Below are 22,780 nucleotides of genomic sequence, written 5' to 3'. Positions count from 1 at the left end.
ATGCTGAGCTCCTCCAGCTCCCTTATTGTGTTCCAGATGCTTCCCCAGGTCTCTTCCCGTCTCCGGGCACATACCAGTGCTTCAATTTCCTTCTGGTAGTGAGAGGTCCAAAAGTGAACCCAGGATTCAAGTTGTGGCCTCACCACTGACAAATTCAGGGGGATGGTCGCTGCCCTGTCCTGCTGATCCCATTATTAACGGTACAATCTGGCGGTGTTTAAGTTAATTACCTCAAAGTTAGCTTAGGAAAACCCTCCGGCTCAGAGGGCTTCTCGAGGGCTGCAAGAGCAGCAGGACAGGGCAGCCAGCTTTTGCTTGGCTAAACCTAGTTTAGCTTGAATTTTGTACATAAACTGATTTTTGTTCACACATGTGCCCCTTGTTCAAGGTGACCAGCCCTGTCTCATCAGAAACTTAAAGCTGTTCTGGAGTCATCTGGGCCTTTGGACCAGGAAACAAATCACTGGTGCTCTGAAGAGATTAAAAAAGTCTTTTTAGAACAAAGTTCATTTTAAAAAAAAAGTTTGTAACCGCTTATTTCACTCCTCTCTCAACCACTAAATGTGGCTTAGTGGGTTTTTTTGTGGGTTTTTTTTTTTTTTTTTTTTGGTAAAAATACCAAGATCGGGAAATTAGTGTGACCACTAGATGGCACAAACTGCTCAAATATAAGCCCTAAAGAGCGCAAAAACCTGAAACCTCTCAAGCTACAGACAAAATACGGGAGAAACAGGTGCTGAGGATGCTCAGAGCCCTACCATCAGTTTAGATGAACCTCCCCAGGATTTCATGAAGAGGATAGGATCTCAGTAAGGTGTTTTGTGATACGTGTCCATTGGGCTCTTCCATGAGTGGTCCTCTCATGGCTGGGATTCCTCTGGAAGGAAGTTTTCATGCACTGTCTGCCCTGAACCACCTGAATTAACGCTGTGCAGATCCTGTCCCTCAGAATAATTAAATTTTTCTGGCTTGGCTTGCACCTTGGGAGAAATGTCCCCATTTCTGTGTCTGATGAGATAGCCAGCATCCTCTTCCCGCACTGAATTTCGTATCTGGAAATTTCCAGTGATCCAGGTGAGAACAGGGCGTACCCGCAAGGAACATACTTGGTGTGAATGCCCTGACATTAATCCCATCACACACCAGCCATTCTGGGAAATTATATATATGGATGCACAGCAGTGCCCCAGACACAGTCAAGCATCCCCAGCACCAAGGCCCTTTGGCAGAGACTTTGAATGATTTTCATCAGAATAATACCAGATTTGGAAGTTTTGAAATGTTCTGCTGGGCCATGGTGCACACAGATAAAGGCAGCAGGGAGATGAGCAGACACTGGGAGCCCAGAAAATACCTTTCTACTCTTCTCTGCCCTGTGGGACCCTACTTGGGGGGCTTCATCCAGCTTTGGAATCTTCAACATGATAAAAATGCGTTGGTGCAAGTCCAGAGGAGGCCACAAAGATGCTCTGGGGGCTGGAGAACCTCTGCTATGGAGACAGGCTGGGAGAGCTGAGGTTGTTCAGCCTAGAGAAGAAAAGGCTCTGGAGACACCTTATTGCAGCCTTTCAGTACTTACAGGAAGCTTATAAAACAGAGGGAGACTGACTTTTTACCTGGGCATTTAGTGTCAGGACAAGGGGTAGCAGTTTTGAACCGAAAGAGGAGATGTTAAGATTAGATATTAGAAAGAAATTCTTTCTGCAGATGGTGGTGAGGCACTGTAACAGGTTCCCCAGAGAAGATGTGGATGCCCCATCCCTGGAAATGTGCAAATCCAGGTTGGAGCAACCCGGTGGCATCCCTGCTTATGGCAGGGGAGTTGGAACTGGATGATCTTTATGGTCCCTTCCAACCCAAACCGTTCTGTGATTCTTTCAGGAACACAGGCACCCCTCAGTAGTGTCAGAATTGGGAACCAGCAGATGCCATCCAGATGTTTCAGAGGAGATTGCTTAGATTAAGACCTGAAGGAAAATTTGGAATGCAGTTCCCTGAACTTCATGGAAATTAATTTTACCTCTTGACATTTATCTATGACTACACCTGCATAACCCTTTGGGACTCTTGCCAATTTCTTGATCCAGTTGCTGGTTTTGAATGCCACTAAATGGTGCCATTTGTTGGTGCTTTGTTACACTTATTTCCTGGTTCAGATACTTCTGGTTGGGCATTTAACCCTGCATGAGGTCACCAAGGTGCCCGTGTTTGTGTATCAACACAGAGACACTGTTTGATATAAAATTATCTGTTCCAGGTGAAATGTGTACAAAAGCTCAGCTGTTGGATCATGCCTCTCTCTCTGCTGTCTCTGCTCATGCTGGCTGCAGGCATAGCAGGAAATTTAATTTGCTGAGCTCCCATCCAAAGAACAGCTGCTCATCTTGCTAAGTCTGCAAAAGCCAGCATTGAACATGTCTGATGTGAACACACCTGAGTAACTGCTTGTCTCAGACTCCAGCAGCATCCCCAGAACTGTGCCTGCCATGTCCACACCCCAAACCAGGAGAACGTATTCCAAGGAGGAGGAAGAGCGGATAATGTGAACAATCAAGACCCCAGGCTCAATGCTCACTCAGCAAACCTAACTGCATCTGAACCACATTAAAACACACCTTGGTCTTACCCATGTGCTGTGTCCTTACGTGCCCTTGCTGAGGGGAGCATAGGCAGCACTGGCTGTTCCAAATCCCTTCAGGAAGGGCAGTGCTTCTCCCAGCTCACTCTCTCATGCCCCCTGGTTATCCTGTACCTGGTGGAGGATCCTGTTCTGGCTTGAATACCCTCCTTTCATCAGGTGTGCTTATGATCAGCTTTATTGCAGCATCTTTGCAGAGTCTCACTCTTCTGATATACCCTGACCCTCAGATCCCCACCTGGGCAGTGGGAGATGCAGAGTGGCCAAATGCTGCAGTTGGTGGGATTTGTTTTGGATGGCATTCCAAATGTCTCCTGACTGTGCAATGGTCATTTCAAACTGGCAAACATGTCTCCTTCATGACCAGAAACTACTGTTACCCCTAGGTCATGACCAGAAACTACTGTTACCCCTAGGGTTAGCAGGCTACTTTTGGCTTGCTTTTACAGAGTTGTCTTGTTTCCCTTTAGGTTTTCCAGAACAGGAGGAAAATCATGCTATATGTAGTCATTTGGATGCCTGTTTTCAGCATTTCTAAACATATGCTGTAATACTTCTATACATCTGTGTCCCCAGGGTAGCGAAACATAGAGCAGGCTGAGACCATCCTAATGTCAGTAGAAAGGGCACAGGAGGCTGCAGTCCTATTTCCCATGCTACGCCCATCCACTTCTCTGAGCTAGGCAAAACATGTGGGAGCTGAAACTAACTGGACACAGATGAAAAATACTTAAAACCATTTATTTGGTGTGTTCTTAAGCCAGATCTCAGCCTCAGCCTTCACAGTGTCTTCACTGATTCCCAAACGGATGGTTGAGACCTCTCCCACCACACCTTGAAATGGTGAGGAGTTGAACAAAACGTTTCAGCTGTCTTCTGGCAAGGATCAAATCAGTGGAGGAACTACTTGGGGTGTCTCTGCGGGTGTGAAGCATCCTGTCCCAGCCACCCTCCAGTTTTCTGCCAGCATCTTCTCTTCCCCATCCACATCAGCCTTTCATCATTCCCTGCAGTGCTGCCTGGTTCTGCAGTTCCCATTGAGGATGTGGCCACTACAGAAGCCTTTGTGCCTGACAGTGGTGCCACTGGGAGAAGGACTGGACAGGTTTTTGACTCCTCCCCCCCGGTGACAATGCCAGCAGGGTCTCCTGTGTCAACATGGTGTCACCTCAGCCTCAGTGTGATCCATGAATTTACTAATAAGGAGTTCCAAAGATGCTGACTATGACCTTCCCTTTGCTCCATCTCCAGGTGCCCTCTTCCCTTCTGAAAGGGGAGCATCCCAAAAACACGTGAGATTTGGAGGACACGAAGCTTCAGAAAGGCCAGAGAGACATTGAGCCACTCACTGGGCTCTTACTGCCATGGATGGGGGAGGAACCACAACAGCTCCAGTCCCTGGTGGCCCAGAGCTGGAAAGGAAAAAGAAGATACCAGTGGTTGGTATCATGTCAGGTTTGTGCGAGCAGCACAGGGCATCGGCTGAAAAAGAACGAGGAGAGGAGAGGAGAGGAGAGGAGAGGAGAGGAGAGGAGAGGAGAGGAGAGGAGAGGAGAGGAGAGGAGAGGAGAGGAGAGGAGAGGAGAGGAGAGGAGAGGAGAGGAGAGGAGAGGAGAGGAGAGGAGAGGAGAGGAGAGGAGAGGAGAGGAGAGGAGAGGAGAGGAGAGGAGAGGAGAGGAGAGGAGAGGAGAGGAGAGGAGAGGAGAGGAGAGGAGACCACCAACCAAAAAAAACAAAATACAAAACAAACAAACAAAAAAACCCCCCAAAAATCAAAAAAAACCACCCCAAAACAAAAACAAAAAACCCCAAACAAATAAAGGAAGTTTGGGTCTGCTAGATTAGAGAAGTTACTGCTGTCATAGAAAAACAAAGTAGCAAATACGCCTGATTTGGGGTGAGGTGAGCGCTGCAGATACAAGTTCCCGAATGCCTGGAGGTGAGGGCTGCCGGGTCGGTGCCAGCTGGCAGAGTCATCCCCCAGGAACGTCCCTGGCAGCGGCCAGGCAGAATCCAGCCTGTCCCACAAGCATCCACCTTCACTCGGGGCTGCTCTGGCAGGAGAGGAAACGCCTTTGGGAAATTAAGGGAAGAGCAGGAGGTCACCCCGGCTTTGTCCAGCTGGGAAACGCAATCTGGATAGCAAGAGGAAGGTGAAATTACGTGTCTTGGCCACCTTCGCTGTCGGGCGGCTGCCAAGGTGAGGGTGCGGAGGGAGCCCTGCCCTGCCCTGGGGGCAGCTTTTCTAAACCAGCCAGGGCTCTCCAGATGGGGAATAAGAGAAGCTTTCCCTTCACAGAGGGTGGAACCAGAGGGTTTTACCCCTCCTTAGGAAAGTCTCAACCTTGAAGCATCTCCTGGGCTTGTGCTCCCTAAGGGCGTGGGTAGGAGACACTGGGACACCACCCCGTCCCTTCCTCAGCACCCAGCCACGTGTAGGAACTGTCCCCTCAGCTGAGAGGGGCTGCAGGTGCCGAAAGGACAAGTGGCAGCACCTCGGGGATCCCCAGCAACGCCTCTGTCCCGCAGGAGACAAGAGGGGGCTGAGGGAGAGCGCAGGGGACGGCGGCGGCTCCTGCGGAGGGACCCCCGGAGGGCTGAGGGGTGAGAACCCTGCAAGGATCCCCGCAGCACAGGAGGCCGCCCTGCGGGGAAAAGGGGCCGGTCCCGGGCTGGGAAGGAGGAGGAGAGGGTGGGTCGCTGTGTCTCCTGTCAGGCTGCCGGCAGCGAAAAGGCAGCGGGGCTGGCTCTGCGCTCACGGCGGGGCAGGAGCCCCGGCGCTCCTCTGCACCATGATCCTCTGGCTCTGCCTCTGCTGGGGCTTCTCCCCCTCGGCGGGACAGCCCGACTCCGAGCTGATGGCCAGGTACCTGGAGGAGCAGCTGCTGGCGGATTACAGCATCGTGGAGCAGGTAGGTTTTGAGGCGGTGGGTTGCTCGGGAGCATCAGGTGGCCGCGGGTGGTTTGTCCCCGCTTCACCAGCAGTATTGACAAGCGGGGCAGTGCGATAAAAACGCGTTTATTCCACCTGTGCGGGCGGCTCAGTTCCGTGGGAGGTGCTAGAGCCAGCATGGAGTTGTGCTGGAGGTGCTAAGCCAGGAGATGACCTTCCCGAGGTGGTGCTGCTGCCCCGGGACGGGTTCGGTCTGACATCCATCCCCAAGCTGGGCTAACGAGGCATTTCACAGGGACAAGGGAGTTAACGCCGTGTGCTGGCCACGCTCCAGTCTGAGTAATTCCGAGTATTTCAAGCTCGGGGGATAGTTGGTTGGTTGTTTTTTTTTTTTTTTTTTCCCCTGCCTATGGTCTTACTGTACTTGATTTTTAACTCGTGCTGGATGAAAAAAACCACATGAATCCCAGCTTCTAAAACGTTTCTTGACAATGAAAGAAAAAAATGTATAGTCTACAAGTGAGGGCTATTATGTTGTGTTATTGTGTGGCTTAGATTTTCTGAGGAAATCGGATTGAAAGGGCAATGAACTTTTTGCAAGAGTTTGCGTGGTGGTTTGGGAGGCTGTGACCCATTTCAAGTGGAAAGTGTCCCTGCCCATGGCAGAGGGGTTGGAATTACATGACCTTTATGGTTCCTTCCAATCCAAACCACTTGGATTCTATTAAATTCCGAGCTTCAGGTCTCGCTCACATCTGTCGGGTCCATAAGAGATACCACATGTGACTTTGGGTCACTTAGGGCATCCGTCATTTATCTAAATTTGATCAGATCTGAGAGGCTTTGTAGCACCTGATGCACCCCTGTGGGCCTGACAGATACAATGCAGGGACTATGGAATACCTGTGCCTTGCTGGAGGTCAGATGGGATACTCCAGTTTGTCTAAAATGTCAGTATTTGTCTGTATTTGGCATCTTCTGCCATGCAGCAGGTAGGAAGATTAAGACTCTTCATGTGTCTCTGTATCTATCCCACCTAGAATAGAAAGAATCTTTCCAGAAGTGTCCACATCTCTCCCCTGTTAGGACAGGGACACCAAAAACTTTGTTATCAGTCCTGATTACTATGGATGAATATTCCTTTTTGGGGAATTCAGGCACAAACCAACACTGTTTTACAAAACCCACCTGTCCAAGTGGGAGAGAACATCTCCATCACTGCCAGTGGAGTGGTATCTGGGATGACACACCTGCTTTAGGGGGAAAATCAGCTGCAAAGCTCAAAGAACTGGCTCACAGTGCTGAAGTAACCTGGTGGATGTTGCTTGAGGCACGTGAGGGTGTTATCACAGGAGCTGTGTTGCTGGCAGGTCAGTGGCAGCAGTCACTTCCACCAGAAAAGCAGTGATGTGTAAATAGGTGTGGTGACCTGGTGCCCTGGGACAGCCAGATCTAGAAGAGGACATCTGTCTGTCATCACTGAACACCTGAGCCAGGCTGAGAACAGGCAGGTGCTCCCCTAGATCGAGATACTGCACTAGAAACAAATCCACTGCACAGCTTATATCCCATACACCATGCTGGGACTAACAGATGGCAATAGGTTATGGGGTCACTAGTAGCAATTATCTGGCTTTAATGAGCGTGTTGGAGAGCTTTAAAGCTAAAGGTTGATGGCAATTTGGAAATGGTTCCATTAGATGATGCCAGTGAAGCTGCCTGATTGGAACAGTCCAATGGACTGATAACAAACCCTGCAGGAGTGTTTTGGCACCAGTCATGAAGTCCTAGAAAACAGGATGCTGCTATCTGGTGATCCTTAGCTCCTCACTGATGTCCATGGGTATCACCATGACTTTAGAAGGTGGTTCTTGCAGGAGCCAAGTCACACAGAGCATTCTAATGCAACTAAGCAAGAAAATAAAATGGGTTTTGGTGGGGCAAGATAAAAACAGTACCAAGTTACCAGGTTTCCAGTTTCACTGATTAGTCTTTAAAAACCCCTGTGACCATCCCATACAGAGCAACAGGTGGATTTGTTCCAGAAGGTGAACCTTCAGTAGAAAAATACTGAGGGCTATTGATGTCTCATCCCTACCTCTGCTCCAGGCAGGGCAAATTTCACAGACATTTATCTGTCTTGTTCTGAAGAACCTGCAGTGATGGAGACTCTGCAGCCTCTCACAGCAGGCTCCTGAGGGGCTTTATTTGTCTGAGGTAACAGACGCAGACAGAAAGTTCCTTCCGAAACTCAAGATGCAAACAATTCCTCTCCTCTCCTCTCCTCTCCTCTCCTCTCCTCTCCTCTCCTCTCCTCTCCTCTCCTCTCCTCTCCTCTCCTCTCCTCTCCTCTCCTCTCCTCTCCTCTCCTCTCCTCTCCTCTCCTCTCCTCTCCTCTCCTCTCCTCTCCTCTCCTCTCCTCTCCTCTCCTCTCCTCTCCTCTCCTCTCCTCTCCTCTCCTCTCCTCTCCTCTCCTCTCCTCTCCTCTCCTCTCCTCTCCTCTCCTCTCCTCTCCTCTCCTCTCCTCTCCTCTCCTCTCCTCTCCTCTCCTCTCCTCTCCTCTCCTCTCCTCTCCTCTCCTCTCCTCTCCTCTCCTCTCCTCTCCTCCTTTCCCAAGGAAGCTGTTTGCCCTTGGTTCTAATTTTACAAGATGTTGGCTAAAATAATGCAGAAGGAAATAGTAAAGATTCTCTTGGATGAAACTTTAATTTCCTCATTGAGCATTCCTGAGCTTTTCAATGCACGATATAAACAGACATAAAATCATTTTTTTGGCAAGTGCTGCTGCTATTTCAGAGTAAATCAACTGAAAGAGCAAATCAGGTAAAAAAATATCAGTGCATTCTTCTGCTCTGTGGGGCTCCACTGACATTTTAAGATGGCACTTGGCTTCCCTCATTGACAAAAGACTTGCTTTGGGAAGGGACTTGATTTGGAGATGTTGTTGAGCTGAGTCTCACACCATATGAGAACTCAGAGTTGATGAGAAGGGTGAGACAGTGAGTACAATTGCGGTGTCATAGGTGAAGCACTTCATTTCATAATAAGGTCTGTGGCTGAATTAAAATATCTTTATTCCTGTTTTGCGCATAACTAGTGCTTTTCTGTCACTGCACAATAAATACACAGTACCTGTGGAGAGTATTTAGGCAACAGATCTGCTCTTGAACTAATATTTATGCAGCTGAAGCTGTAGCATTAATTTAAACTAGTTATAGAACCATAAAATGATTTGGGTTGAAGGGGACCTTAAAGAGCATCCAGTTCCATACCCTTGCCATGAGCAGGGACATCTTCCACTAGACCAGGCTGCTCAAAACCCCATCCAGTCTGGCCTTCAATACTTCCAGGGATGTTCTTAGCATCCAGGGCCAGGGCTAAAGGCTGACCTTCCTGCCATCATACAGAGGGTCCCTTGCCAAGAACCATTTGCAAAACACCCAGCACCTCCTTGCCTGAGACAGCCACATTCCACTGCTGAGCTTTGATCAGTGGGTCTGTTAATGCAGAAGAGACTCAGGTTTTAATTTTAACCAGAGGAACATTTGAACCTGGCCATGGGTGATCAGTCACACAGCCCCGTGTTTGGGATTAAACAAGTGACATGTCTGCTGTGAGCTGAACAGAATCCACTCACTCCATTAACTCTTTGCAGGTTGCTCGCCGTGTCCCAAGACAGGCCAAGTTCCTGCAGAGGCTGGTACGTATTACACCCTGTCTTTATTTTACCTCATGGTAAAAGAAACTTTACACTTTTCCTGGGGGTGTGTGTGTGTGTGTGTGTGTGTGTCCCTGTGCCCAGGTGTTGGAACCCTGGGCACTGAGAATTTTAGACTTTATGTGCTGACAGGCACTGACGCCCAAGAAAACACTGCATTTGACCTGAGGCCTTGGAAAGGGTTTCCTAAATTGAGTGACAGCACTGGGATTATGGGCATGTACTTTGAATAGAAGCGTGTAATATCACAGGGTGGAAAACTTAGAGTTTAAGGTTTTAGAATGTAGTAATACATATAAGACAAGATGGAGGTTATAGGGCGTAGGCTGAGTCCTCTTTCATCTTCTTATTCATGGTCTGGGTGGTATTTTGTAATTGGGTAGAAAAGTCCAGATTGCGGCCCATGGGTGGTTGGTTATTGGGTTAAAAGTAAAAATAGTTTAGGTGTCATTTCATAATTGGACAGTTTATCCTTAAAAGGCCTTGTACAGAGATAGAGACAGAGCCATTTTTTACTTTGTTAGCTAGAACTCACAGCCTGTGAGAATGTAACACAGATAAGAATTAATAAACATCTGAGTCTGAAGACTAAATATCATCTCGAGCATTTAATCCTGACTCTAGCAGAAAAGAAGATAAAAAGCAACACCCAGGAATGAACTATTTGATGGTAGAGTGAGATTCTGGGTAACAAAAAAAAAAAATGAAACAGGTACAGGTTCTTCTAATATTTCCCAATCCATCTTCTCAAACCCAGATTTAGAGCAAGAACTTCTAATGTTACAAACATTAACAACACAGTGCACATAAGCCTGATGACATCTCCTTGAGTTTGAAGAGAAAGGGAATTTGCTTTGAAATTTGAAAATCTCTGTTGTTCTCTGGAAAAGTCTACTGGAGAAAGGAAGAAAACAAGAAAGTCAATATCCTTCTTTCAGCACAGAAATCTAAAATTTAGATGTAGAGAGGTAGCCAGTGGAATTGCTGTTCATGGCCAGTTATTTTTCTGGCTTTTCTGGGGGACTTCCCAGTTGAGAACTGGTGTAACTCATTTCACACACTGAGCAGCCACCACCTCAACAGTTTTTGGTCCCCTTCATCTTTGACAGATTGGAATCAGCAGCCTAGAAAGAAACTCTCAGGCTTATTACCAGTTTACTACTCTTAATCTGAGACACACTCACTTTGTTTTGATGAAAGTAACTGATAAAGGCAAAAATATGGAATGGATTTCATTTATATTTAGCTCTTTTTCTGTCCTTCCAGATATTTCATGTAAACAAGCATAAAATGATTTGTTTGGTGAGAAAAATTCATTTCTGCTGCCATTACATCATCATAACCAGGACACCTCCAAAAAGCATCCAGCCAACCTGCCTCATAGCAGTGTGCTAATCTGCTGCCTTGGCATTCCCTCACTTAATTTTTAATAGAGATGATACATCATGGTAATAATAACATTAAACAAATGGTTTGTTTTGCCTTTTTTCTTTTTTTTCCCTTTGAGCTGCCTCTCATCTTCTGAAAGCCTCAATAAAAAGTGCAGAAAACAAACAGGCATTTGTGCAGCTGTAAGTCAGAGCACCAGGCACTGGCGGATTGTGCAAGACCTCCAGGGAATGCAGCACAAGAATCACAGAGTGGAACTTGGGCTGCATGCCCAGCCTGACTGAGCAACCTGTTTGGAAATGGCCTGTGTCCCCACCATTTATATTTTCTATATACAGGGAATAGCAGATCCCTTCCAGGGATGGGAAGGTGAACCAATTCTTTGATGTCCTTATTCAGTGCTTGATTTCCCCAACAGCAACTCACATCCACCAGGAAGAGGGAGGGGTGCTGAATGGTGTTTTTTGGGTTTTTGGTGTGTGGTGGGTTTTTTTTTTTTGGTGGGTGTTGTTTTTTTTTTGTTGGTTTTTTTGTTTGTTTGTTTGTTTGTTTGTTTGTTTGTTTGTTTTTTGTTTTTTTGCCTTTCCTCAGATTGTAAGGATATCCGAACTGGAGCTTGTTCAGTGGGATAGAGATAGTTGCCCCATCCCTGGAAGTGTCCAGGGCCAGGTTGGACAAGGCTTGGAGCAACCTGGTCTAGTGGAAGATGTCCCTGCCCATGGCAGGGGGTTAGAACTGGATGGGCTCTGAGGTCCCTTCCAACTCAAACCATTCTGTGATTCTATGACACAGATCAGCTGAAGCCAGCAAAGAGTGGATTTAGCAAAAAAACTCCTAAGTGACTTTTTTCCCCCATATAAAATACCATTGAGCTGTGGAACTCCTTACAGCAGGATGTTGCAGATGCTAAAAGTTTACCTGGATTCAAAAAGCATCTATTACTGTGTAAATCAATAGAAGAGAAATCCACAGAATACAAATATACCACAAAAATACCACCCTTGACTTGGGAGTTCCTTCAGCCACAAATTACTGAAAACTGAGAGAATGTTTCTGGGTAGAAACAGTGATTTTACACTCTCCTCTAAGGATGTACTGTTGGTCTCTGCCAGTGACAGGCTACAGGGTTAGAAATGTTTTTTTCCCACCCAACACAACCATTCTGCTGTTGTTGTCCTAACAATGGCAAGTTCGTGCTCTCTGTCACATTTGAAAGACTTCCTGAGTCCCTGTGAATCCATCAGTGCATTCACAGTGTAACACAGGTCACTGCAGAGCCACTTGTATCTCAAGTGAAAGGCAAAGGGCCTCATCCTCTTTTGCTGATCATCTGTCAGCTGCATATAAACCCACAGTTTTTGATGAACTGCAGCACACGGGGGTGAATGGAGAAGGTCTGACACCAAAGAATTTTCTGTAGTTTCCAATTCTGTCTGTGACTTCTGTTATTAAATCCTCTCTGTACCTTGCTATGCCACAGGCAATTAGTGGCATGGAAGACTTAATGAAGCATCAGCTCATTATATCTAAGAACATTCCTACAACCCTATTTCAATCAAAACTCCCCATCTTCTCCACCTTCAGGATAATGAGACTGGAAAGCCATGCCTGTGTATCAGAGAAGGTCCTAAGAACAGCAGGATCTAATTCTAATTAACAGCAGTTAATTAAGCAGTGATCTAAGGGTGGGGCATTAGATCTGGGCAGGGGTGTTCTAGCCTAGAGCCACAGATCCATTGCACTGATCTGCCTAAAATCAGTGAGGTGAATCCTACCCTGGAAGTTCTGTTCTCTTGCCATTGTGCTCCATGTGAGCTGAGCAGGATCCTGGGCACAGAGCACATTCCCCAGTTAGAGATAATCTGTCATGACTAGGTTCATCTGAGACACATAATCAGTCTCTCCAAGCCTTGCAAGTGTTGGCAGGCAGGGCTTTATGCCAAGTCTGTTGGTAGATCCGTGTTTCCAGTGGATCCTCATTCTTCCATTTGCCTGCAATTCACTAGCCCAGCAGCTTGGTTAGTTGGATGCTCAGTTATTTCTGATGCCATCAGCTACTGCAGAAATGTTTTTGTTTCATACTCAGACAAACACTTGCTCTCTTTCTTAAGCTGTTTGCCAAAATTATTTTTGTTCTGAAAGAAAGCCTGGACATGCAGCTGAAGAGCCTGTTCCTGTCTTCACAACTCTTATGTGACTGAGTTTTTACCAACCTCATTAGGAAGAGTCTCACTGTATTTGGCTTTGCGAGGTTGCTCTATATTTACAGTGTATTTTACTCTTTATCTCCCCTCTGCTTTTGAGGGTTTGATCTTTGACTGTGTAAGTCGACAAAGAGATTTTTCTCTTTCAAAGTCTGCTTACAGTTAAGTACAGTGAAGTATTCCAGGAAGAAAACATTTGAGCTCCATGGAGATGTTGCTGTCAAAAAACACATTAGTCTGGAGAAATACTCCAACTCAGGACTTGTGCACGAAAACACATTCCCAAGAAGCAGAAATTGGCTTTCAGCTTCCACTGCTCCATCATGTGTCATTCACTGCTTCTCTGCTGGAAGGAGTCCAGTGTGGGCTAAAAAGCTTAAAATATTTTGCTTGAGATGTCACAGTGTCAGTGTTTTTTATTAAGTCTCTTCATCCATTGGTGCAGATTTCCAGGATGGATTCTCAGCAGAGGAGGACTCAGTTGACTACATTGACAGCAGTTTCTCTGTTTACATAACTTAGGGATCTGACTGGATGAATTGGAAGGTTCTGCTTCACAAAACGGTGATATCAGTCTTTCAAGAAGTCTTCCATATGCTCTTGTGCACAGTGCACAGGGCAGGGTCTGTGACACAGTTCTGGACCCCATGGGGACATATTTTGGGCTTCTCTTCCCAGGCCACAAGGGAATAACCCTGATCCTCTCACACAATCAGGGTTGAAGGCTTCAGTTTAGGACAGAGATGGATTTTGTCAGGGTGTTTCACAACTTGAAGGCTGACATAAGCAGAGCTCTCAGACCTTTCCCAAGCACTGGACAATGTCTGTGGCCTCTTTGCATGAACAAAGGCAGTACCACATTCCTGATTAACTGTTTGCAGCTCTCCTGAAATTTCAAGGACAAGCCCACTTTGCATGTTGTTGTCAGGCGGTCTAATACTCATTGGGTGAGAGTTCACTAGTCCATATTAAATATCAGATCCATTGGAACACTGAAGGGGTGAGTTATCCAGCTGAAGGTTTAGAGGTGATTTTTTGATTCCCACAGGAAACCAGGCCTCGGATGTCCGAGTTCCACGTGAGGTCCACGATCATTTCCCGGTATGCTTTCACCACCGTGTCCTGCACCATGGTGAACAGCGGCTCCGAGGCACGGGAAGCTGTGTTTGAGATGCAGATCCCAGCTGCAGCTTTCATCTCCAACTTTACCATGTAAGTAAGTAATGCACAGACCAAGTCTATGCATGCCACGATACTAAATTCAAATCCTCAGTGTAAACTGGGAGGGAAAATATGTTTCCCATCTATTTCTCTATTTCCCATCTGCGTGTCTTTTGTCTTCCTTCTCCTCTTTTCTCTGGTTTGAATGAGAAAACTTCTTCAAGGCCTCAAAAACCTTTCCAGAGATAGTTTCAGCAAAACTGGCAGATACATTTATCTCACCTGACTGACTGTAATTCCTAAGAATCTTCTTGTTATTTCATGTTCTCCACATTGTCAATGGAGCAGAAGTCAACTCCAACCAGCAGATAGGTTCAGTGGCTGCTGGAGGTGTGAATGATAAACCATATAGAGAGAGACCTCATAGTGAAATGACTAATAAATTAAACTCTTGGCCTCAAACATATTTGGTTTGATCATGCTCAGATCCTCTCTGCATACAGATATTGGGACCACAGCTTCAGACTTGACCAAAGGGGATAGGGGACCCACTCTTTAAAAAATACTTCCATTCAGAGTGAATAGGAAGAATAAGAGACTTTTGCCTTTGTACTAGGCTAGTATTTCCAGCCAGGGAATTTCTGTGTTGGCTTCTATCCCAGAGACTTGGGTGGACTCAGGACAGTGACACCAGCAGCACTCTGAGATTCTTCTCACGTCAAAGTCTGTGAACACACCTGTAGCAAATGTACACCTGTCACTGTACTTGGGTGCAGAGTGACCATGCTGACATCTCTGATCTCCCCAGGAGCATTGGCAACAAGACTTATTATGGAGAGGTCACGGGGAAAGAAAAGAAAAATAGCACCAATGACAAAGAAAGGCACAAGAAACCTTCAAGCCCCACAGAAGGAAGGTGAGTGTTGTGAATTTGGCTGTGTTCTGGGAAGTGATGCACTCTCCTGCCATCTTTATCTTGGCTGCCTTGGCATGCCTATCCATGGATTTATAGGAAGGAGCAACTGAAATGAATGTTATCTGCACTGCCTGGTGTCATTCCTATACTCCAAGCCATGAAAAATTGTGTGTGGCCTTTTCCAACCCTGTCACACAACTTTTTAAATTCCAAGATGCTCCAGGGTGTACTACTGGGGGAAAGAATTCTTGGAATAATAAAAAGGAAAATCAGAGTGATGTCATGGACAGAGTCATCCACTTCACTCAAGAGGGAAGCAAGAACACACTTTATTTATACAAAGCAGTAAATCAACAAAGTTCAATGGTAAATGCAACAGGTGTTTGAAACTTCTGGGAGTCTGACCCTGGACGATTGGACCCCTTTGAGTTTCCTCGGGACTCTGCCCCGATGGCGACTTGGTAGAGAGAGGCAGCCTTGATCCAATTGTCCAGAAACGGAATTTTAATAATGCAAAAATAACAAACAAGAAGATGTACACTGTATTGGAGTGAACTGGAAAAAGTCAGTAAAAAGGGGCAAAAGGCAGGGTCCAGGGTCAGACAGGGACACTTACCCATCCTGGTGTGGGGAGGAGTTCAGGCGGGGTCTGAGGGAAGGCTCCAGTAGGGGAGAACTATTAGGAATATTAAAATTTCTGCACCAAAAATCAACTTATAGTAACAAAAAGAACTAGGAACCTTCTAGAAACGATTTGCATACTTGAGCTGAGGGAACATTGGAGTAAGCCTCTTGTTTACTATACTTAGAAAGAGGTTTCCCAGGCTGATATAGGTTAGCAGGTGATCAGAGCGTAATGAACCACATGTAAATGTATCAGTCTCTGAAGGTCCAGCCTTTGCAGAGAAGTGGCTAAAATTAATTAGCGAGACTGCTCTTCAGAGGTGTTTTGTAAAGCAAAAGGTTTAATAAGGAAAAATTTTAAAATAACAAATGTTACAGAAAACAGAAGATAAGCTACGCACAGGTGTCTGAGAAACCTCTGACACCCTGCTAGGAACACTCCGAAAAGCTTTTTCTTTCGTTTGTGCTCTTTCCTAAATACTGAATGTTTTAGGAGGGACAACCTGGCTTGCAGCCACTAGAGAGAGATACAGAGTTTGAAGAATGGTGACAAGGTCTAATAGATGCTTATCTCTTGGCTCTGAGCCAATCACTGCCAGGAGGGTATGGAAAAATCTAGGTAAACTTCCTAAAATGTCCAGAGGTAAACTGAAACTCTTTCCCTATTTGGAAGCACCTGCTGGGGGTGTGGGGGATGCTTTACTACAGCAGCGCATTAAGCTGTATTTCCTCTTCCCGGGGGAAACCACTCTCTGATATTCAACAAGATTTGATGGGAAGGTTCAGTTGATAATAATCAGGGGATATAATTTACAAGGAACAGAGTTATCACTCTCTAAAACTTCCTGAAGGGTGATTGTAGACAGCTGGGGGTTGGTCTCTTTCTCCAGGCAGCAACTGACAGAACGAGAGGACACAGTCTTAAGCTGCGTCAAGGGAAATATAGGTTGGATATTAGGAAGAAGTTTTTCATTGAAAGATGTGATTAAATACTGGAATAGTCTGCCCAGGGAGGTGGTGGAGTCACCATCCCTGGATGTGTTTAAAAAGAGACTGGATGTGGCACTTGAGGCCATGATCTAGTTGAGGTGTTAGGGCTGGGTTGGACTCGATGATCTTGAAGGTCTCTTCCAACTTACGCATTCTGTGATTCTGTAGGGCAAAACTATCGTGGGGGAGGGGAAGGAGGAAATGTGTGATGTGTATGGGATGTGAAAGCGTCTTTGGATTTTCCTCGCAGGGAGAATGGCTACGAGACGTTCAAGGCCTCTGTCTTCATTCCTCGCAAGATGCAGGCCCGGTTCATCCTGCACTATGAGGAGCTCCTGCAAAGGCGGCTGGGGAAGTACGAATACACCGTCAGCATCCGGCCCCAGCAGCTGGTGGGGAGGCTGCGGGTGGAGGTGAACATCCTGGAGAATTCAGGGATAGTGAACCTGGAGGTGCCTCCCCTTCGAAACAGCAAGCAGAAAGGCAACGGGAAAGCCGAAGGTAAGGAGGGATTTTCTGACCCACGGCTCTGTTATTTCTGGGGCCTTGATCACTTCTCAAGAAGCTGCCTGGCAATGTTGGATCTGTTTTCTCTGGATGGCTGCGTCTGTGTGGTATCTGTGCCTAAGCCCGTGAGGGCTTTGAAGCTTAATGAATAAAGGGCTGATCCCATTCATCTCAATAGGGTTGGGTTTTTTTGCTATTGTCTTTAAGAGCTTTGAACTGGGCCTTCAGGCCTTGTGCTTAGCACTGGAGCAGGCTCTTCCCTGGCCTCCACATCTCCTGGGAACTGTTTATTTTATTCGCTCAAGTGAATTGTTTTTTCCATCCATCCATGCCAAGGGAGATAGGAAATCCTGCACTTCAGAACATGGGAAATTCCAAGAGGAAAATCCATACTTTGCCAAAGCACTATGCTCTATCTGAGCATCTGCTCTTACTCCCAATTGTCCTTGCTCACTGTTCAGACAGTGTAAATGTAATTTTTTCTGGTGTAAACCAACAGCTCATGGTACTGTGATTGCTACATGTTGTCAAAAAAACACCAAAAAAGAAAGATGGAAGGAGGATGTAGAGTCTTTTGGGACTTGACCCTCAGTCACTCCAAGTGACACAGTGCCAGCAAAATCATGTAAACAAGCATAAAATAATTTGTTTGGTGAGAAATTTTCATCTGAAATTTCAGCAAAATCAGTGGAGCTATCCATATCTGCCACAGAAAGATCCTTGTGCAGGTGAACTGGAGTTAAACTGATTGCTCAGGGAGATCCTACTGATTTTTCATCCAAATCACATGAAATCAAGGCTCTCAGTGACTTGGACTATCTTGAGGTCAAGCCTCATTAGTCTTTGTGTTGTACATCCACGTGCCAAGTGATAAATGTCCTCTGCTCCTCGTCAGGAGAGGCAGGAAGCCTTTTTCACCTATCAGGGAATATCACAGTGCATTGCTGGCATGTGGTTTCCTGCAAGACATCTGGCATTGATCAAGGGTAGAGACAGGCTAAGCAAAGCAGACACGCTGTTGGTCCAGCACAGTATGGAAATTCCTACATGTAAATGACACACAGGGAAAACTCATGTAACTCACTATCCAAATGGCAATCTGGGAGCACTGACATTCTTGGCATCATGCTTCAGATTTCAAGGAGCCCCTATAAAAACGGGCCTGAGCTGTTGGATTCTATATTCCTCCCTAGCCAGTAAAATGTATATAAAATAAGTGTTCCGTTGCAGGACGGGTAATGCAACTGAAGCTCAGATTCCCTGTGCGTCATCTGTGTTCAGAATTCAATTACAGACCCTTTCTGTCTGGAATCATGTGGTTCTCCACTATATTCCAGCTGACTGTCATCTCTCAAGGTGGATCCAAAAACAAACCATCAGAGCCATTAGTTGCTCCCTCTGTAGCCTTCATGCTCATATGACACCCAAAAAGTGTGGAATCTGCACATCCAGTGAGACCTCCAGGGAAGGCTGTGAGTTTTTAAATGAAAGACAGGTGAATTGTGAATCTCACAATTGAAGAAGGGCTGCTTGGCATACAGTCTATCTACTGGGAGTAAACTAGAAAAAAGTCCTCTCTCTTGGATTCCCATGGCTTAAAACTCTTCAGTACCACTTGGCTGGACATTGGAACATGGGAAAATGGCACTGCCTGACTGGTTTGATGTTAAATATGTCATGAAAGCTCTCTTCCTCTATTTCCTATGTCTAAACTATCTCAGAGTTAATGATGAAATATGAGATTTTGATAAGTATTAATAAATTACCTTGAGAGTAGTGGATGAAAAATATATTGAGCCACAAAGCTGTTACAACTCACCCCAAAAGGTGAGGGTAACTCAAGTTCTTGAAATGACAGCGAATCATCCGTGTCTCTAAATACACACATGCAGGTTTTATTTTAGAACAACCTGATTGCACAGGAAGGCAGATATGTTTTGGTTCCTATTATCTATAGTAATATGACAATATAAAGCCATAAAAACATCACTTAAGAAAATGTGTAAGAGGAGCAAGATATCTCCACCTGAAAGACTTGTGATGAAACTTGGTTGTTGGAATTTCAATGTCTGTTGCTCAGAGTGGTGATCACAGGCTAGATCCATCATGTGGTGAGGGAAATCCTAGGGAAATCCTCAGAATGCACAATCTATTTGGTTTATATTCACCCAGGTTCAGGTGGGAATGCCCAGGGATGGGGATCTTGTAATGGTTGTTGGAATGCTGTGGATCAAGGACACCTGAATGATGGAATTTTGTGGATCATGGGACACTTCAGGAGTCTTTGACACCTTCTCAGAAGATACAGCTGCCTATTAAATTAACTCTGTTGTCAATTATGTCCCATTATGGCCCATCAGCAGCATGAGCTCCTTCAGGCTCTGTGTGAATGTCTCTTGGGCAGGGGAGTTACCACAGCTGAGTTCACTGGATAAGGACAAAGTTCCCATCTCCCAGGGCTCTCTCCTTATCTGGCCCAACACAGGCTGCATCCTGAGCTGGGCTGTGCTGGCCCCTGGTACCTGGGTGGGTGCTTTGCCCATCAGCAGCTTTCCCTGAGTGTTTGAGCCATCAGCATCCCAGTGTCTCTTCCAGTCTCACTTGGGGACATGTCCTTTTCTTGTCTCTTAGAAAGTCCTGAATCCATCCTCTCCGAATGGGGAGCAGAGACAATGTGATGACAGGTTTTCTCGGATATTTCCTTGTACAGTAACTCCTGTGCACATGGCTCCATCTGGGAGTTGTATTTTCCCCAAAGGAAGGCATTAGGCATGTGAGTTTTGGAAAACGACCTTTTGGCATGTGCAGGTGTTGTCTTCTGTCACATACAAACCCCAAAACAGGAGGCATTGAGGTCGAAGATCCTGACCTTCTCTTGTGACCTCAGAACGGAGCCACTTTCTGAATGATGTCCTGGATCCTGTCCTCATCTTGTTCCTGCAGTGTAGCTGTGTGAGAACTAGCCATGGGCTTGGCCAGGAGACACTGGGCTGCTCGAGGATGACTGTTTCTTTCTGAAGTCAAAGGTCTCAGAAAGCTTTTTATTCCTTATAACAGCTGTCTGGAAGTTTCCACATGGTAGTGGAGGATGAACTTTGCATTTGAGCTCTAATTCTGAATCTGCCAGACTCCAAAATAATTTAGGTTTAACTGTTCCTCTTGTGAGGATGACAATTTCATCTGGAAAATGCTTTTTCCTGCTCTGTTTACTTCTTCAGCTGAATATAGTGGAAAGTTTGTCTGAAGGCTTAACTCCCTCAGTGTGAGCACAAACCAGCCCAAGCATTTGGAGCTCATCCATGCTCTGGACTCTGAAATATCTCATAGACTTTTCTCTCTCTGTCACTTGTTTAAAAAGAACAAGGCCAATAAACAGAGGAGAGTAATTGTGATCCAGATATCAAGTGCTGCCTAGAAAAGAAACCTGGGGGAAGATATTGGAACTTTGTTCAAGAATATAAAATGCTGCTAAAAGGAGGAAACGGTTCCTGTGCCTTCTGTGTCAATTACCGAAAAAACAAGAAGTCATGGGTTTATAGTCCACAAGAAAAAATGTAAATTAGACATTGAAAATGTCTAACAGTGAAAAAAGTGAAGCTCTGGAAAGGACTGGCAAGTGCAGGCACTGAATTTCCATTACTGGAGGTCTGGAATGTTTCCTGATTGTATCAAAAAACTAAGTAGGAAGGGATTTGGTCTGGGAACATGGGATGAATTTGATAAGTTACCTTCCAGATCTGATTTTTGCTATTCCAGGAAAAAAAAAAAAAGGTTTTTTGGACCTTTCCTATCAGACTATTTTTTGGTTTTTAACTTCTGTCACAAGGATGGAGATGAGTGGCTATGAAGAGGATTGGAGAGATTCCTCAGCAATTCTTGTCACTTAAAATGGCCGTGTGAGACAGCCTTGGAAAATTCCACTCCAGAGATCCCTAAAGCACTGTCTGTGCTAGAAAGGATGACATTTATCACCACCAAAGAGTGTTTTGAGGAGCAGTAGAGGAAGGCATTGTGATCCACAAGCTCCACCTAGATTCCACATTGCTTTGAAAAATGGGTTACATGTGATTATGCTCATTTGACAGGTGGGGAAAACTGAGGCATGGAGTTCCTACCTAATTAAGCTGATTTCCAGTGGTCCATAGAATTGTTAAGACTGGAGCTCGTGCTGTTGTGGCACAGCGTCTTGTCCCCACCCATCATTGTATTTATGGCAAACTTGGAAGTACTGCCCAAAGGCCACCTTCATGGATGTACAGGAGGAATAAGGAGGGAGTTTCTGACTGATTCTCACTGACTCTGGTGTGATGTGACCAGGCAGCCTAACCCACAGCAGGCTTTCCTTCCAGCAGTTGAGGAGATGTGAAACCCCCAGATCAGAAATTATAAATGAACTTTAAAGCCATTTCTGTGTATTCTAAGCTTTTCTCACATACTGGCAGTTAAATGGGATTTCTGGAAGCAATAGAATACAGATGGAAAATTCAAGAAGGCAGATACAAGCAAATCTGATGCATTATTTATTAAAAACATATTGTATCTGTTGATTCATCAGATCAAAGGGCAGCTATAAAAATAAAAACAGATCAGGACTGAGGTAAAATCTTATAGCAATTTTGATTTATAACTTTTCTTTGCCAGGAGAAATCTGAACTGCATATGGATTTTAGAAAAAGTGTCAAAGCTCTGGGTAATCATTTTATAAGCCCCCTCTAAGGTACAAAACTAATGCCCTTATGTGATTTCAGTGTACTGGCTGGGACCTCCCTCTCTGTTTCCGTCAGGATGAATGGATTGGAGCTCTCATAGCGTGAGAAGCTGTGACGCAGAGTCAGTTCTTGATTTTAGTGAGGGATATCTGTCATTCAGTCTCCTTGGACAAGGTTTTTGCTGAGGAGTTTGTTTCATAGCCCAGGTCCTCTAACTATAATTTGCTTGTGTAAAATTAGGCCTATGATAAAACCCTTCCCAATCGCAGTAGAACAGTCTTGTGCCTCATCTTTTCAAATGCACTCACAGGACAGCTGTGAAAGTAAAGCAAAATCATCCTGGAAGGAACATCCCAGAGTGCTATTGATTTGTGAATCTCACTCTCATTCTTTTTCCTGGAGGAACCTAGATTGTACATGGCACTTCAGAGTAAAAGTTACAGATTTGGCTAATCATTTCATAAACCCACCAGGACCCTAATCCTGGCATTTCTATGGACTTTGGCCTGTGGGAAATGAGGTAAGTTAGGTAATCACCCCATGCCTCTATTTTCCTACTTGTTAACAGGACATAATCTCATATTTCTGGTTTTGTAAATCACTGTGGGGTCTGGATGTGAGGTTGTGTTCATTGTTGCTCACAGATGTCATATTGCCTTTCCCTACTGCTGCTCAAAGCCCTTTACAAAGGTGAAGTGCCACTGCTCATTACATAAACAGAATTATTGGACCCCCTGGAATGGAACTTTTCCAGACCGCCTGCAACTTATCATTTGGATCAGTACTGATCATTTATTGTTAATTAAAATTATCCTAAAGCAGATGTCTGTCTGGCCAGATGCATCATACCCTAATCTCTAACATTCTTGACCTGATCTCCGCTTGAATAGTGGAGCCTAGAAAATAAGCTTAGATGTAGGTGTTTGCATTGTGTACACCTAAACTGGAACTGAACCTCTCCCATCCCCAATTTCCCTGTCATACCACAGAGGTTTTGGGCATTTTTTGGCAAAGATTTGAGATTTCCCCTC

The 22,780-nt window shown here is 45.5% G+C and overlaps 1 protein-coding gene across 1 annotated transcript in view; it reads left to right on the top strand.

Annotated features, from left to right (window-relative positions):
* Nucleotides 1-5,353: 5,353 nt before the first annotated feature.
* ITIH5 (inter-alpha-trypsin inhibitor heavy chain 5) overlaps nucleotides 5,354-22,780 on the top strand; it is a 46,844-nt gene continuing 29,417 nt past the window's right edge. The window contains exons 1-5 of the mRNA XM_066182678.1: nucleotides 5,354-5,550; nucleotides 9,187-9,231; nucleotides 13,891-14,054; nucleotides 14,812-14,919; nucleotides 16,784-17,034. Of these exons, the coding sequence (XP_066038775.1) occupies nucleotides 5,431-5,550; nucleotides 9,187-9,231; nucleotides 13,891-14,054; nucleotides 14,812-14,919; nucleotides 16,784-17,034 (688 nt within the window). The 5' untranslated portion in view covers nucleotides 5,354-5,430. The remainder of the gene's footprint in view (nucleotides 5,551-9,186; nucleotides 9,232-13,890; nucleotides 14,055-14,811; nucleotides 14,920-16,783; nucleotides 17,035-22,780) is intronic.

The sequence above is a fragment of the Chamaea fasciata genome, unplaced genomic scaffold (assembly GCF_029207755.1).
Source record: "Chamaea fasciata isolate MVZ Bird 193981 ecotype frontalis unplaced genomic scaffold, bChaFas1.0.hap1 SCAF_5, whole genome shotgun sequence".
NCBI lineage: Eukaryota > Metazoa > Chordata > Aves > Passeriformes > Sylviidae > Chamaea > Chamaea fasciata.
The sequence above is the reverse complement of the archived record's forward strand: the minus strand, read 5'-3'. Positions and strand labels throughout refer to the sequence as shown.